Here is a 17,893-nt window from a genome sequence, read left to right as displayed (position 1 = left end):
CTGTTTGCTTTTTGAGACAAATTCCACTAGGGAAAACAAGGGGTTGGACTAATTTTGCCCATCGTTTACCGAGAGCCTCCTTCAAAACTGAAATTAAAAGATAATACTCTGTTTAAGTTATGCAGGTCTGATTCTCTATTTCTCTTTTTGTTGTTGTTGTTGTAACAGGGGGGTTGTGGTCAGGCCACAGTGATTTTTCTACCTACAGACAGTGATTTTTCTAGCACCTCTGTAAAAGAAAGGCAACAGGGGAATCTTTGTGTTGAAATCCCATGGAGGCTGGAAACCCCATAGCTATTACAGCTCTAGCAGTTATAAATGACTGTATGCATTTGCATAATGCAGTTGTCACTGAATTAAAATGGTTTGAAATTTTCACCGAGAAGGTGGTAGCCTGACCCGAGAACATTTCATTGCCTGACTCACAGTAAGTGATGCTTCTGCAGCGAGCCAGCTTGGTTACCTCAGAGCTGGTGTGTTTGGTAAACACGGCTACTTAAGACGACATTTATCTCAATTTCTCCATAGGTGTTCTGAGTGCTGTGATAAATGAACACATTTAATAAACTGAAAATTAAAATGTGAGATAAATAGCGGTGTAGATGGGGGTTGAGAGAGGCGGCAAAAAACCATGAATACATTATTGGCTGCTAGTCAAGTACTTTAATAATTGACTCACTGATGGTAACTTCTCCTCTCTCTATCCCCCTCCTGCTAAAGAAGTGCCTGAGTAATGAAATTACATGTTAATGCACTGGAAGAGTCTCCCCTTCTTCCTTTCTACGTTGACATAGTATCTTTTGATTGAAGAAGGTTAATTAAAACTCATTTAGCTGTATTTGTTCAGTGGAAGGGTTCTGGTCACAGTTGCAAAGGATAAATGAAACAGTGACATATGCAGATTTGGTTGGAGTTTTTTCTCCTTCTACCAAAGAATGCTTGCAAAGGTGAATTAGCGGGGGAATGATGTTTTATCACTTCCCTTTCCTTAAGGGTGCAAGTATTCAGCCTAGGTCACTAAGCCCTTCATCCAGAGCAGCTTGCTTTATGCAATACCATCGCTTTTCTGTTGTGTTCCTGCAAATCAGAAAGGCTTCAGCTGCCAGACTGACATTTCACGGGCGTGCCAATTTGCATGGGCCCAAAACAGTAACAGTTTTGATATCAGTTCGGAAGGGTAGGAGAAGTGGGAATAGTAAAAGGCCTGCAAAGGATAGGATAAGTTGGGACTGAAAAAGGTGAAATGAGTAATGATGAGTGAAATAAATGATGTATTGCACATATATGTCGGCCAAGTGAAATGATAGAAAATTTTCAGTGCAGTCAGTCCTCATAGCGTATTGTTTTCTAACAAAAAAAGAAAAGTTGCTTCATAAACAGAAATACCTGACAAATGAAGAGAAAAGCATCTTGGTGAAAAACACACTGAGGTAGAAATGATATGGGGAACTTCGCTGCAGCACTTCGTGGCAGGGTAATTTGCATAGCTGGTTGTTCTGGAGCAGACACCTGCTGGTGACAAAAACAAGGAACAGTTGAGTAGTTCTGATACCTCTGATGCCAAGACAGTATTGAGCTGTCTAAAGCCTAGATGACGTGTCCATTGAACACTTCTTTCCCCAGAATGTTCCCTTATTCAGAACTGCTGCAGATAGTACAAAAGCAGAGTTTCTGTGGGACACTCTCTTTTGTTTAGGAAGAAACTCTATAGTAGTTCCTGTAACTAAAGCATAACTGGGAGGAAGAGTTGCCGTGCCAGCCTGGTGCTGATCATCAGGTGCTCCTTTGACTTCAGGTGGGCTTAACAGTGCTCGTCTTGGGACCAGGCTTTGCCATTTGACCTTTGATAAGTCACTCGTCTACATTTCCCATTGCTTGCTTTTAGAACGGAGATGATATTGGACCTATTTCTGCAAATATCTAGATGCTGAATATCCAGCATGATTTAACCCTGTGAAATAATTAGTGTTATTTGGATGTATCTAAGTGTTTTCAGTTTCAGTGTCATGTGACTTTGTAAAGCTCTTAAAGATGACATCAAGTGTTATTTATGTATTTGCTGCTGTTTTAGGCAGGAGAGTGCCTAGAAAGCATCCCCATGTCACTGACATCACATTAAATTTCTCTTCAGATTACCCACCTTGGCTCTCTGTATTGCAGCATGGAAAGCTGAGTGCTCCTGAAGCACTATGCCCCACATGTGACACAGTTCATTGAATCATTTATCCTGGGGTTGACTTGATGAGGCAAATGGCTTTGGCTCATTTATAAATAACGAGAGACACGGGATACAAATTCGGGACAGGGAAAGTTGAGAGGAACAGCTTGTATTCTGCATTCTTGAATCCAGTTGTCTTGGAATACCTTGTAGCTGCTGACAGCTTCTAACTTGCCTAAAGCGTTGATCTTTCGAAAGAGGCAGAGACACCAAAGCATTCACAGATTCCATTTTGAAAGAGGAAGGCTTTCTGGTCTGCAAGCGATTTAATTACACTAAAGATTTTTGTCAAGTTTGAACAGATCTTTGTTTCTTAGCTCACAATTATCATTTCATATATTCCTTAGAGAAGAGGAGCAACTTTAGTTGAAAACCTTGTCAATGAGTCAACCAAAGGGTTAACCTTCCAGATGGGGCCCTTTAAATGTTTCTGTCCTATAGTATTTCTTCTCTTGCTCCCCACAGCTGAGGCATAAGCTTGGTGCTTTTCAAATTAAATTAGATTGTGTAAGCCAGGTGTCTTGGCAGTAAAATCATGTGCAACCCATTTTTATCCCATTAACATCGGTGTTCATCAAGGAATTGTGTTTTTCTTTCTGCGAACTCTAGGTAAACCGGTAATGATCATAACTGAGTACATGGAGAATGGCTCCTTGGATGCCTTCCTCAGGGTAAGCTAAGGAGATTTTATACTGGGAAACATTTTCTGGTTTTCATTCTGGTTCTTTTTGCAGAAAGATACTGAAAATTCAGCATTTTTAAAGAAACTATGTTTATACTTGGGAAGTTGTGTTTTCTGGTGTTGCTCCTATCGAAAACCAGAATAAAAGTAAAGTGGAAGAATGTAGAATAAATGTAATGTTTAAAATAGCAGGGCCTTAAATAATCCACGTTTAATGGGAACAGTTCTGATTTGCTCTATTTTTGAAAGCATTGCAATGCTATACACTCATTAAAATGAGATTCATGGCAAACTGGATACTGCATCACTGGAAGCTGTGGCAGAACCTCTGGGTTTTTACTTTACTGGTGAATTATAGACACTAGTCAGGAGAGGGAGGAAATAACATTGCATTTTATTTGAGAGAAGATGGGAATCCAGAGATATGCTTTTTCCCAATTTCAGCAATGGCAATGTAGCTTTTAGCTTAATGCTCCATGATTTTCTTCCTTCCCCATATGCAGAAGAATGATGGTAGATTTACAGTCATCCAGTTGGTGGGAATGCTTCGTGGCATTGGCTCAGGAATGAAGTATCTGTCTGACATGAGCTATGTGCATCGGGATCTAGCTGCTCGGAACATACTAGTCAACAGCAACTTGGTCTGCAAAGTCTCTGACTTCGGCATGTCCCGGGTCCTGGAAGACGACCCTGAAGCAGCTTATACCACACGGGTAAGGAGGGAAAGGAAATGTCCAGTGGGTTTTCTTGCCTACATATTGGTTTTGTCTGAGAGTGTGGGAGGTGACAATGGTTTGTTTTAAAATAATCTCAGTCACAAATGAAAACGTATATCACAACCTAAAAATAAACATTGGCCCAGAGTCCATAGCTACTATAAATTGATGTAGTGTTATTGCTACATCAGTATTTCTTCTCTGAGGATGTGATCCATGTATTCCTTTGGTTCCTTCAGTGTGCTAGAGTGTGTGACAGGAATCTGATGCCAGAAATTAGAGTTTGGGCTTCTATTCCTTCTGATAGCTACAGATACGATAATGATTTCCAAGTGGCTAGTCCCACTGAGGTTTGATACAGCAAGTATAGATATGTTGCCTAAAAAAAAAAAAAAAAGATAAATCCACTTTTGCCCATCACAAAGCTAGTCATAAATTTGACCTAAATAATTTGGACTGGGTAAATAATTTGGACTGGGAAAAGTGTGAGGCCTGCATTCCCATTTTTTGTTTCTTTCCTGTTCAGCATCCTACTGTTAACTAATTTTGCTAAAGCCATTTTAATATGCTGCATGTGGAATAGTACTAATGCAAGTACTTCTGGCCACAAAACGACATCCTGACCATTAGCATCCTTTGTACCAATACCTCTGTAGATAACATGTGCACGAAGGAAAAAAAAAAGAGTTTATAAAGTCTCCTTTTTTAATTGCTTATTTTCTTCGTTTTTAAATATCTACCATTCTCCATCTGTTCTCCCTAGTGCAGAGTTTGTTTGCAGCACTCAGATTTTGCAGTTTAATCCCAACACTCATCCTTTAATGGATTCACAGTTCATTACAGGGAAGGATAGACTCATGTAGTATTAAATGCTGGCCAGCCTTGGTATTTCTCGCTCATGAGTGGCAAGTGGAAGAAGCAGAAGCAGAGGTCTGAAAAGCTGTATTCAGGGAAATCAAAGTTTAGACAAACACACAAGGGCAAGACAGAAATGATTGAAAAGCTTCCCTTTGAATTTATTGAGTGGAGATATAGTATTATGTTTGCTCTCAAGAGTAAACTACAGGGAATCATTGACATTTGCTTTACAGTGCATTGTCTTCATTTGGTATCAGTAATGAAGGATCAGGAAAATTTGGATGAACTCCACCGTACTCAAGCAGCTAAATAAAAAGAACTTATTGATATTTTTTTAGAATGACAACCATGTATAAACTATGTCTGTGCATCTGTGTCTGAAAGGAGGAATAGAGCTTTTTCATAACCAGAGACAATGCAACAGAATGCAATTTTTAAAGCATCCTTTTTTAAGAGAATGGTGTGTTCTGCTCCCTGTTAGTAGTATAACTCAATAAAGTGAGAGCATCCTATAGCCACACAAGGCACATACTGCTACAACTGATTCTCTAAGGGCCTGATGCAAAGGCCAAAGAAGCCAGGAGAAGGACCCCTTCTGATTTCACTTGGCTTTGGAACAAGTCCACGTTAAACACTTGAGAGAGATATTAGAACCATAAATGATTAAGTATGCACACGCTGCACTCACTTATGGATAAAAACTATCTAGAAGATTGCTGAGAAAAAAACCTACCAAAATACGCTTAATCAGAAAAGCATAAAAGCAAATGAAAAAACCCTGAAACCTTTGTTCAGTTTAAGTCGTTCCCCAGATGGAACTGGAGGAAACCAAAAGCTCAATTAAAAACACCTTGCATATTAGCATAAACAAAAGGAGAAATCTCTGGCCTGGGATCACTCACCTAAGGCAAAATCAGCTAAACGGGATGAAATGTGTTCCTTTTAAAACAGTGCAGAACCTCAGTGGCCCAAATGAGATGCCCCAGTGGTTTTATTTGTTTAAAAAGAAGTATTGTAACAAGAGGCAGCTCCCTCCAACAGGTATCAAAAGCAGCCTTGTACCGTGGTCTGGTGATGAACTCCTCCCACAGGGACGGGGAGAGCCCAGAGGCTTGCTTGCCGTCTCACGTCTCTGGTAGGAGTTGGGATATTGCCCATGGGAAACACCACGGTATTCATAAATCTTCCCAGTTTATCCTCTCCTGATTTTACCTTTTTGAAAAGCAAAACGTTTATAATCCCATTTTTCTGAAACAGGCCAAACAGGTCAGACAGGCAAGCAAGGAAATAGTAATTAACAGCATGTACTTATTTGTTTTGTCAACTAAATCTCTAATATATACTTTGCAAAACCCCTGGCTTGTTCTCATGCTTCAGCATAGCCCTGAGCAGAGATCTCTTAAAGGGCTGATAAAAATACATTTAACAATTTACTGGTTCGCTTCCTTGTGACTAAAGAAAACAGATGGGCAGCATTGCCTCCTGGTTGGATCTGACAGTTTTATGGCAAGAAAAAGAAAGTAGATGCCTTTTAAGAAGGATTCTGGAATTGCGTACAGAAAACCTTTTGTATTTTTAATGGCAATGTAGAACAGCGTCAGCCACGCACATACTGGGTCAGTGACTCACCAGCCTGTGGTTTTTTTCATTTGTGACAGGGTGGCAAGATCCCCATCAGGTGGACTGCACCAGAGGCAATTGCCTACCGTAAATTTACATCAGCTAGTGATGTGTGGAGCTATGGCATCGTCATGTGGGAAGTGATGTCCTATGGAGAAAGACCTTACTGGGATATGTCCAATCAAGATGTGAGTCTCCTTCTGAGCTTCCTCTTCCTTTCCTTTCCCTTTCCCCCCATGCCTTTATCTTTGTCCTTAGATGTCTGCTGATGTGTTTCTGTGCCAATTGCTATATGGTTATAAGGCATTTACTCCGGGTTTTTAAGAGGACATCATGGGTGGTAGATTTCTGTTTTCTCAGGGAACCTCTCTTCATCTAAGACTTCCTTGAATCCTTCAAGCCTGATCTATGATCAGGGAATAGGGGGGTCTTAGGTTAGGGTCTATAACTTGTGCATGTATCAATTTTCCTTTCTTTTTTCCTTTTTGTTTTTTTTTCTTTTTTTTTTTTTGAAAAATATTATAAGCAATTGAAGTAAGAAAGAAGAATGGAGTAAAGGAAAACGAATGTATTTAAACTGTCAGATCGTAATACTGTCAAGAGAGGGAAGATTTGAATGTTGATATTAAATCTCAACTTTATTGAAAGTCTTTAAGAAAAAACACTTGAATTTAATGGGGCTTCCTATTAGTAGTTAATTCTTCAAGCCCCAGTACGCTTGTAATTCTTCCAGATGATTTTATTTCTTGCAGGATATCTAAAGCAACACGTATGAAATCCAATTCTGACTATCAGTCAGAGCATCCTTGTGACAATTGCATAGCTGCCCCCCGAGGACATTAAAAAGCAGGTTTCCTAAATGACCATTCTTAAATTATGCATGTCCTGTTTAACCGTACCATCTGGACTACTTCAGTGTATTCCAAGAGGGAGCATGCACAATGACTGCTATTCCAGAAGAGTATTTAATAATAATGCTAATAACAGCTTTTGCTAATAGAATTTTTATTAAATGGAGAAAAAAAAATCCCAGTGAAAATGAGGCATAGATTATCCATAATTCTTTTCCCAGGGGATTTACAAACATATAAAGGAAGAAGAAAATGTTAATCTGAATATATGGTCATGGGAGTGGTTAAGTCATTTTACAAGTCATCTGCTTTCTTATGTAGAGCTGAACATTTTCAAAGAGTGTCTAGATGCGGATGGCATTTAATCTAAACGGGGGATATAATTTTAATTTCCTTCTGATGTGAAATGTCTCTTCTGGCACCCAATCTAGCCTTCCATTGCTAACAGGAAATCATCAAGACTTAGCAAGAAAATAAAACACCAGATGTGTCTCAGTTATATCAGGCATGTCTACACAGCACCGTGGAGCTCAGTGCAACAAACGCAGAGCTAGCATATTAGGCTGCTATACTCTGCTAGTGTGCGGTGCTAGACCGTGTTGCAAAGCTGGCTTGAACAGGACAGTGAAAGCAAATATTACTGTCTTTGCATCCTCCTTTTAGTGCATGGCATAGACATATGGGGTTTTTTTCTCCTTAACGATGGTGAGAGCAGTGCTTTTCACAGCAAAACAGAAGTGGGTTTCGAATTATTCCCAGTGTCTGTTGAATCAAGAGAAATCAAAAGGATCTTCATACTTTCTGGAGTAGTGAGAGCCACTTTGTTTGTGGTCACTGAATAGCTGCTAATAAGTGTATCCCTCGCCCTGTCCTCCCAGTGGATTTTAGCCACTAATTGGACAAGACCAGGGCAAGAGAATTTAGTGCAATTCAGTCTCTCTGCACTCCTGGTCTCTAGTCTCATGTTGAATCCTGCCAGTAAAGTCATATCGATTAATTAAGATCTGAAGGCTTCTGGGTGATGTCCCTGTCATGTCAGAATTGAGTCCTGGTCACATCCTGTTCTCCTGAGAGAGCTAAGAAGCCATCAGAGTACTGAACTCTGGAGCCCTCTTTGAAGGGTTTGAAATGGCTTCAGCTTGTGAGTTTTTCTGGTTTCTATTAAGAATGAAATGAATACTTCCACTGCTGCACTGGGGCTTCTGTAACTTTCTTGGTAAAGCTGCACAAAAGGGTTCCCATGTCTGCAGTTCTTGGTTCAGACCATACAGTGGCGAGACAGCAGTTTCTCTACGAGGCTTGTATTGCTGACAGAGATGAGCTAGCCCAGGAGAGGGAGGAGGGAGTGATCTGCTGTAGCCTAAAAATGGTGGGGGAAATTTCATCTTCAACATATCACACCTAAAACTGACAGATAGTAAAGATTTGCGTAGACCTGTTGCTTCTCCAACCCTCTGTCCAACATGGATAGTTGCTTAATTCTAACCTGGTCTATTTTGTCATCCCTGTATCCCATGTGCTCTTTTGTGATACATTGCCCTGCTGCATCTGATGTCTGCTTTGGATGCTGTACCCTTTTAGTTTTGAATTGCTGAGAAATGACAGTTCTGAGACCGCCAACTGCCTGAGTCTGAGTGCAATTTTCCCTGTTGTTGCACTTAATTGTGGATTTGTTTCCACACTTTGGATCGCCCTAGGATAAATGATACTCAGCTGGTAGATATGAGTAGTGTCTGATGTTCTCTAATGCCTTCCTAATTGTGCCATTTATAGGTTATTAAAGCCATTGAAGAAGGGTATCGGCTGCCACCCCCGATGGACTGCCCCATTGCTCTCCATCAGCTGATGTTAGACTGCTGGCAGAAGGAACGCAGTGACAGGCCTAAATTTGGACAGATCGTCAACATGCTAGACAAACTCATCCGCAACCCCAACAGCTTGAAGAGGACGGGCAGCGAGAGCTCCAGGTCAGCGGTGCTTCTGTAACGGTGATGTACGAGGGAGCACGGTGGAGATGACAGGCAAAGCTGCGAGTCCCCTAAACCTCTGCGCTGGGATTAAAGCGTGCTCTGTAGCTCTGCAGAGCCAGACTGCGCAGCAGGCACTGCACCATGCAGGAGAGCAGAGGGGTCATGCTGGCACACTGCTGAGCCCCACTGGGCACCCCAGACTCTCCTAGCTCCGAAAAGGAAAATCAAAAGAGCAGAGCTGTTGCTGTATCACGCTGATGCTGACCAGGTTTAGAGCAGAGTCTTACACACATCCTGAAAAAGTTCTGATGCAGGCAAGCTCTGTGCAAAGACAAAGTTTGCTGCGTCTTTTCCCTCTCCCCCCTAGTGAAAGGGCTTGATGGGATAGCCTCAATGCGGTGTGGCTAACAGCAGTGATGTGGTTTTCTGCAGGAAAAGTACATCATCAAGTTTTATAAACCCTAGATTTGTGTAGGATTTGCAATTACGGCGTTACGGCATTACAGCCAACGCCTTGCAGGCATTGGGAAGGTGTGGATTAATTTTTATGTGAATTTGAATTTAATTTTGTGGAAAGCCAGTTTCATGTCTCCACCGATCCCGCATTACATTTGTGTTTTGTTTGCTAAGCATGGTATACCTGGTACGTGCAAAAGCAGCGCAGTAGGGAGGAAACTCCCAGAATTGTAGGGTAAAACCAAAATATCTTTGCTGGGACAGATCAGCAGTTTGTTTAAGCTGGTGAAACACTGCTGAAGTAATAGGAGCTTTACTAATTTACACCAGACTTGTTCTATTTTTAACAAATGGCTTTGCTTTGTCAGGTAAATCTGCTTACGGCAAATATGGAAAAAAGCTTAAAAGAGGAGAAACAAGGGGAAGATAATGGGAAGATATTTTTCAGTAGAAGGGAAGGTACAAAAATATCCATTGGGCAATACAAAATTAAGTGTCTTGAATCAGTGAAGGAGTAACAGAGGTTCTGTTTCAGCCTCCAACAGAACAAGATCCTGGAAAAAGCTATTCCGTTTTTAAACTTGTAGGTCCCTTTGTGACTCTTGCTTACAATGTACATTATCAGAAGAAGGATTATGAACCCTGTGAGGCCACTACCACCACATATCTTCCAGATTGCCCTAATGGCCTTGGTAGCCTGGCAAAAATGTATCCACCCTTGAGGCTTAAATAATTTACATGGTGAGAATCACAATATGATCTGCTGTGATAATTTGATTTGAGAATCACAGTATGAACTCCTCCATTTTGCTTTCTTTCCAATTTACAGGTGCTCTTGAAAATATATAGATTTTACAAAAGTTAATAGCCTGTACGAGGTCATTTTCTCTGTGTGTGTGTGTATGTAAGTTAATAGCTTATTCAAGGTCATTTCATGTTCATGGCTATTTATAGATCTTTATTTTTCTTCTCCTTGGAATATGAATTTCAAATATGCATATAACATTATTAATATATTATATGACTTTATATGTGAAGCGTAATTGTATATAATTAGGTTGCCATCATTGGTCTTGTGTTAGATAGTACAGTAAAAGAGTTGTACCAAGTATTACCAGCACGTACTTGGTGCCTTAGGCAAGACATAATTATGCTATTGCACACCTAATCTTTGATGATGTGCATTTTCAAATAAATTGCTAAATGATAATTGTTTTGGTTAGATAGATAGTAGTAATTTATAATGGTTTAATGAAACTGTGATTTACAATATACATGAAAGAATAACTTAGATATTAATAAGAGAAGCAAATTTTGTAAAAATAATTATTCGCAAGTCTGTGCAATGGAAAATGAGAAGCACATTCCACAGTGCAAACAAAGATCAAAGCTCGCACGATTCCCGCCACTCCTGGCACACGCGCCAGTCAGGAATGGATTGATTAAAGAGGGGATTAACTCCCTGCTGTCCTGAGTTTGATTGAATGCACTGAGCTTGCCTGCAAACCTGGCTAGAAACAGGATTTATCTGAACCCGCCCTGAGTTTTGCCCTCCAAACCAGTCTGGCAGGTTGCGAGCTCCCAGTTCCTTTGCGCATACCTCAGTGGTGTTTCTATAGCTGCTGAGCTGAGGTCTGACACATGCAGGATTGGCAAGGTCTCGCATTGCTGCCTGTGAGATACAGACCCAGTAGGCTGAACGCCTTCCAGCATTGCCATCTTCTTTGTTTTTTGAAGTAAAAGCATTTTCTATCAACTTGGTTGCATCTGAGGTGGAAATTGTAAACGGCATTGTGGTTCAAAGTAGATCTGAAAGCAAAAATAGAAACCTAGGGTCAAATTAATTCTTTGCAGGAATTGGCCTATTACTTTGCCTTTCGTTAAGTTCCTTGCATTGATCTACGTTGCTGTGCAGAGAGTCACCAGTCTCACTGGGCAGAACGTCTTGCCCTTACTTTCCCTAATCATTGAGGAGAATTGTTGCAGAGACCAGACTTTGGTTTGCGATTCATTCCGGCTGACACCATTTCTCTGTCCTTTCACTGTTTGGCATCCAGACCTAGCACAGCCCTGCTGGATCCCAGCTCCCCCGAGTTCTCAGCGGTTGTTTCTGTCAGTGACTGGCTCCAAGCCATTAAAATGGAGCGATACAAGGATAACTTCACAGCTGCTGGCTATACCACCCTAGAGGCTGTGGTGCATATGAACCAGGAGTAAGTACTCAGCAATATAACAAAAGAACTGGTAAATCTGGATTTAATCGGGCTCTTTTGCTTTGTGCTGCATATCATTACACTCATTAAAGGAATGGAATGCCTTTCATTTGGATGGAGGATAACTTTAAAATGCCTCCAGAATGCCTTCACTTATTTAATTAAACATTTCTGTACATCTGCCTTGCTTTTGCTATGTTGCTTGCGGTTGACTCAATGTTTTTCTCTGCACCAGCATCTGATCCATGGTTCTCAGCCCCCTGCTTCTTCTCTTGCTTTCCACAGTGACCTGGCAAGGATCGGGATCACTGCCATCGCGCACCAGAACAAGATCTTGAGCAGCGTTCAAGCAATGCGCACCCAAATGCAACAGATGCACGGCAGGATGGTTCCCGTCTGAGCCAGTACTGAATAAACTCAAAACTCTTGAAATTAGTTTACCTCATCCATGCACTTTAATTGAAGAACTGCACTTTTTTTACTTCGTCTCCTCGCCCGTCGAAATAAAGATCTGCAGCATTGCTTGATGTACAGATTGCGGAAACTGAGCGTGTGTGTTGGGAGGGGGGCCTCCAGAAATGACAAGCCGTCATTTTAAACCAGACCTGGAACAAATTGTTTCTTGGAACGTACTTCTCTGTTGATCAACGATATGTAAAATACGTGTATCTATATAAATATAATGTCACATTCAAGTTTTGATGCTATGTTTGCTGCCAGATACTGTGCTTAAAAAACATAAACAAAATTACTTTCCTTTTCCCTGTGACCCGACCCGTAGGATTACAACCATAGTGTTTTATTTGTGGGTGAAACCACCATTGTGCATCTTTCACTGGAATGAAGAATCTGCCCTAGGATATTTTTTGCAGACTTGATGCATCGCTAATACCTTGCAGAAACCTCAGTGAGAATATCATTTGGCTAATCAGTGCCTGCCGATTAGTGATCTACCCACGTGCGGGCTTGAGACGTGAAATGACCCACCTCGTGGATTACTGAGCAAAACTGGACTTCTGGGGGGATTATTGGCTGTTGCTGTGCCGTGCTGAAGCCTACCACTTAAAGACAATTTGTGAACATCTTGCCAGTAGTCAGCTGTGACAATCGTGGCTGTGGAGCTTTCAGACTTCTTTTCTCTTTCAAGAAGCGATTCCTTTTGCCACACGGAGAAGGTCAGTGGAACTGCAGTGTCCAATGTGTTTGTGGTGCTCTATTTCGTAAACTGTGCTAGGATTTCATCACCGTTGAGGGGGGAGCGGGGAAAAGATGCTGTGGTATGTATTATTTGGGGTTCCCAACTGGTTCGTGTGAACCTGTGCTGTCTTCCCAGACTAATTGCTTAGTGTTTCCCATTGTTTGCTCTATTTGATGACAGTGAAAATTGCACTGTTTCAAAACCTCGTCTTGCTCTCAAGCTGTTGCGTGTTGGGATGTGCAGACAAGGTGTAGGAGAATGTCTTGGGTCTCACTCAATTCAGTACTAAGAGCTTGACTTCACACTGAGAGCATTAGGGATGCCCCTATTTTTTGGGTGGAAAAACCCACGCATATGGATCTCATCAAAAGTAAGAATAACCTTGTAAAGTATAGATACTCATAAATGCACCATGAAGAACCAAGAACTTTTCCTGCCCTCTCACGAACAACAGTAGAACCAATATTTGTGTTTTAGAAAGACCAGTCTCAGTTGCTGCGTCAGTGGTTTTATGGGAGGGGGAGCAGAAGTAAACAGGATTGTGCTTGCAGCCTTCCTGATTTTGCACACTTTGAGGGTTGGCCACAGTGATAGCTCCATGTTGTGCAGCGGCGTTTACCCTTCAGACACTGTGGTCCAGTCTCATCAGCTGTGGGAACCCAATTCACTTTTGAAACCAGCCCCATAGGCTGGATTATCAAGGCAACTGTGGGTGCGAGTGCCAGGCATAAGCTGCATGGCTGAGGTCTAAGTGCCCCTCTGCAAGGGTGGGAAACGAGGTGGAGCACAAGCTGCCCTCCAGCTCCTCTTAGAAATGGATGGAAAGTTCAGTGAGTGAAAGCGTCCCCTGGGTTGCTAGGTGGAGGTGACTGCTGTAGGAATGCAGTGGTCCTCATGAGGTCACGTAGGATACACCTTTATCTGGTAAAGCTCTGAAGACGTTAAGGCTTGAATTTTGTTTATACTAAACCTTTCAGTGCTCTTTTTGAACAGAGTGTATAAATTATTTTGATGGTGCTAAGACTGGTGCTTGGCTCTACAATATTTTGGTCCCACTCCGCACCTGACAGCAAATTCAGAAATGAAGTAGTGGCTTTATATGTCAGATTCTTTTCATAATTGCATTTATTCTAAATCCAAAACAGCTCACTCAGTTGGACAAGTCACACTTACTCTATCGTCACTCACATCACTTTTTGTCACTTTTAACAATAACTTGCTGATTTTAACCACTAACTCTCCTTCACCCCCAACTTTCTCAGAAAACAACTTGTTCAGAATATGGGGTGCTAAATGTGGATCGTGTCAAGTCATGACAGCTTAGTAAAAGCTGTTCTGCGGTATTACTTATAAAGGTTTTTCTATTTCAAGGAATTTAAGATTTCTTTTAAAAAACTACTTAAACCAGCATGTTTTAATGTCATTTTGCCAGGCAACATAAGAAGTGATTACTCATTTTAAAGACCTGACACTTGTATTTTCAGCAGTGAAAATTCTTTTATTACTTAAGTGCAGAGATACTTAAAGTTTCCTCTTGCTGTAAATCTGTTGCATTCTGTTGAGATTGTCTTTTTACGTAAAAACAAAATACATCCAATTTTCTGGCCAGCTTGTAAAATTGCTTTCTTGGAGTCTAGTAACGGTAATTCAAAACACTCCAATTTTTTCCACACAAAATGAAAAAGGGTGCCCCTACAGAATGAAAACTGTGAAGGCAGCTCAGTCACCTCTGCCTTGTCACCTCTTCACCAGGGCAGAGATGAGTTCAGGTCTTTTCCTTTGATGTGTATCAGCAATTGGAGCAGCCAAGGAGGGGCTGGCTGCCTACAGCAGCGCTTCTGCTGGGAAATCTAAGAGGAGGTATTCGGGCAGGTGTGCGTGTTTGGCTTGTTGCGTGTTGTTTAATAGATTCATGTTTTCTATTTCTGTTTTCTTTTTCTGCAGGGAAATTAGATTTTGCTTTCACGGCCTCATAGCCCGTCCTATTGATCATATTGACCATGGAGGAACACAGACTAGATGTGAAACCTTCTGGATCCACAGTTGCGTCTTCCCTAGCACTGATTCTGGAAAACACACACTGAACAGTCATCTGTCCCTGAAGAGAGTGTGACTTTTACTGTCTCTTTTTTTTTTTTCCTTGCCACCCACCCTGATTTTTTTCTTCGTTGAGAGATAACTAACTCGATCAGACTCAGCACCCAGTTGTCACTTGAGGAATGTACTGTGTCAAAGCCCTGCGGACTTCTGGATTTTTCTTCTCCTCCCCTTCTGCTTTCCCTTCCTACCTTTGGTTTTATTTATATATGTTGTTATTTTCTCTCTTCATCCCCTGGCTGTCACTGCTGCATCTGGACGAACGCAGGTGATGGAGCACTACACATCTTACCATGGACACCAGGCCAGGTGCCGCAGCAAAGAACCCAGTTCCTGTGATCTGCCTATATACGTTGCTGAAGTGACATTTTACACAAAATGTGCCATTGCAGTGATATAAATACATTATTTTTTTTCCTTGAATGAATAATGGATTATTATCTCCTCTGAAAGGTGCGTACGTGTGCTTGTGTGCGTGTGTTTGCGTGCGAGTCACCTCGTGTGTAGAACTGCCTGTGAATGCGTCCAGAACACCTCTGGAAGCGCAGGAGTCCCCTGTCGTACGAGAGCAGGCCAATAGCTTGCGTCTGCAATGGTAGCAACAACACAGGCATTAACATATGTTTAAATCTCTGTATCTGTAAGTGTATTTTTGAGCTGCCACACTAACCTTAATGAGTGTTCTGCAGCCTGAAACAGGGACAATAGTTTTGGAGTTGGGGATTATGGGATCCATAAGGGTGCTAAAGTTTTTCCTAAGTGTCGTTTATTCATACGAATGCCCCGTTCATGATCAAGACCGACCAGTTTCTCAATGGCAAGGTGACGGAGGCAACACCTGCCTATCTATCCACTGGTAACCCTGAACTGAATTCTTAAGTAGCCTTTTTTATCTGCAAAAATGGGATTTTAAAGACTTGTTGAATGCGAACAAATATATGCAATTCTTCCATTCACAGAAGCACCTTGCTCTGTGTGCAAGCTGTGAAAACTTGTAATAATCAAAACACTTCATTTGCTCCCAGCACAGTTAAGGAACAAAAATACAACAAGAGCTGTAAGGTCACAGTAGCTAGTAAGAGAGTTGTGAAATGTGTCCTGTTCCTCGTGCGGGTGATGAAGAGCTGGTGAAGTGCAGTAGAAGGCACTCTTTCTTCCGTGGCCCGAGGAACAGTGCTGCGACTTACTGGTACTACCTAGAGAAGCTTTCTGTGGTTGGAGAATTCGCTGTTAATGTAGTGTAAGGTAGTTTCTGAGCGGAGCTGTGCGCTAGAGCCCAGGGAACGTACGGCCGCTGGGTATCTGGAGGGGGCAGGTGATGCTCCCCACTTGCTTCCTGGCTGCGGGGGGCTGGCGTCTGCCGCGGTACCCCATGCGGCACAGCAAACTGCCACGGGACGGGGGGCTCCAGCAGAGCTGGGGGGGGCTGGGTGCGCTGCGTTAAAAGAGAGCACAGCCTTGACCAGAGCCGTAAAGTGGCGTCCCAAAGTTCCTCCTGCTTCCTCCTCATTGACCCTCCGAGCTCATCGTTAACCCTAATTCTGCCTGCGCTGGCAGAGGAGCAGCCGCGGGTCCGTGGCAGGGAAGCGAGGGCAGCCGTGCTGCGGGCAGAGCCCGGGCAGCGTGCTCGGGGCACCGGGAGGTGCCAGCTGTGCCAAGGGCCGCTGGCGGCGGCTGCTCCGGATGGAGCGGGGGGCGAAAGGAAAGCGAGTGCCGCGGCGCTGCTTCCCCTTTGGGAGAGGTGATCACCGGGACTGTCTCGCATGATAAGCCTCTGTTTGTTAGGAAATTGTCCTGCTCACACACCACTGGTTGATGTTTGTCCGGGTTTCTTGCTGTACTAATTTTGTGATGGATCTTATGTATTAAAAATATATATGTATAAAATACAAAAGGCTGGTAAGTAACCAGTAAACAGGACTTAAAAAGCAGTATTTTTCTTTTGTGACATTTTCATAACCAGAAAAAAGGAAAAAAAACCTGTAATACTAATCAGACAAATAAAAAGAGAGTGCATTTATTTTTTTGTATCACTGCAAGTATGTTGGAATATGCAAGGACTGTGGTTAAAATTAGAATGTATGAGGCATATTATAATTTAGTTCATCCTGAAAAAATCTAACAGCATTTCTTGGTTTGTGCATTTGAACGATCTCTGGGTTAGATATATAGATTTTTCTATTTTGTTTTAATTTGTAATTTTCTCCCCCTCCATGAATTTTAGGTACATGTAACTTATGTCATTTATTTATGGTCTTTTATACCTAGTTTGTAAAATTGTAAAATAGCAAACAATGCGAACATTTGCATTTGAAAATAATAAAGTAGTTGCTGTACAAACCTGAAATGGACTATTTCTGTTTATTGCATGTTTTTTTAATTTAGTGTTTATCCACACCAGATACAAATACAGAACTCAGAGTCATAATCCTGGCGTTTGCCCCAAAGCGATGAATTCTCTCCGGTAGGTTTCACAGGAACGCACCCCCGAAGTTCAGTTAAACTGCGTAACTCCCGCGCATACCTTTTCTTGTTGCGGTCCCGGATTGTGTGGTGTGCTGAGTATTTGTAATGGGGGAAGGATGCTGCAGTCAGGCTGACCTTGTTAGCGGTCGCAGTGCTTTTTCCTCGGAGACCAGGCAGCATCCATGGGCGCTGTGCCTGAGAAGAAGCTGCGGGATCGTAATGTTGTTTCACCTGCACGCCTGGGATCGGCTGGGAGTAGCCCTCCTCCCCTCTCCCACTGCCTGGACCTTGCCTGGGGCCAGACGTCGCCTTGGCAGAAATCCCACGGTTTTCACAGCTGCCTTTGGGCCAGGGTTTCGTGTCTAATGTGGGAACCGTGACCTTGCTGATGCGTTACTGCACTTGTTGCTCTGCTCGTGGGCTATGTTTGGGTGGGTTGGTGGGCTCGTGTTGGAGACTCGTGGCCAGAGAGGGGGAAGGCGGGGGAAGCAGGAGCGAGAGGAGGGAGGTGAGGGACAAAACGGAAACCAGAGGCGTGAGAGTGTCGG

The 17,893-nt window shown here is 42.4% G+C and overlaps 1 protein-coding gene across 1 annotated transcript in view; it reads left to right on the top strand.

The window, feature by feature from the left end:
• EPHA4 (EPH receptor A4) overlaps nt 1-17,226 on the top strand; it is a 105,874-nt gene extending 88,648 nt beyond the window's left edge. Inside the window, exons 12-18 of the mRNA XM_075760988.1 lie at nt 2,828-2,889; nt 3,404-3,613; nt 6,133-6,282; nt 8,719-8,912; nt 11,429-11,584; nt 11,870-12,759; nt 14,727-17,226. Coding sequence (XP_075617103.1) covers nt 2,828-2,889; nt 3,404-3,613; nt 6,133-6,282; nt 8,719-8,912; nt 11,429-11,584; nt 11,870-11,984 — 887 coding nt within the window. The 3' untranslated portion in view covers nt 11,985-12,759; nt 14,727-17,226. The remainder of the gene's footprint in view (nt 1-2,827; nt 2,890-3,403; nt 3,614-6,132; nt 6,283-8,718; nt 8,913-11,428; nt 11,585-11,869; nt 12,760-14,726) is intronic.
• The last annotated feature ends 667 nt before the right edge of the window (nt 17,227-17,893 follow it).

Source organism: Balearica regulorum, chromosome 9 (genome assembly GCF_011004875.1).
Source record: "Balearica regulorum gibbericeps isolate bBalReg1 chromosome 9, bBalReg1.pri, whole genome shotgun sequence".
Taxonomy (NCBI): Eukaryota; Metazoa; Chordata; class Aves; order Gruiformes; family Gruidae; genus Balearica; species Balearica regulorum.
This window is presented reverse-complemented; position numbering and strand designations above follow the sequence as displayed.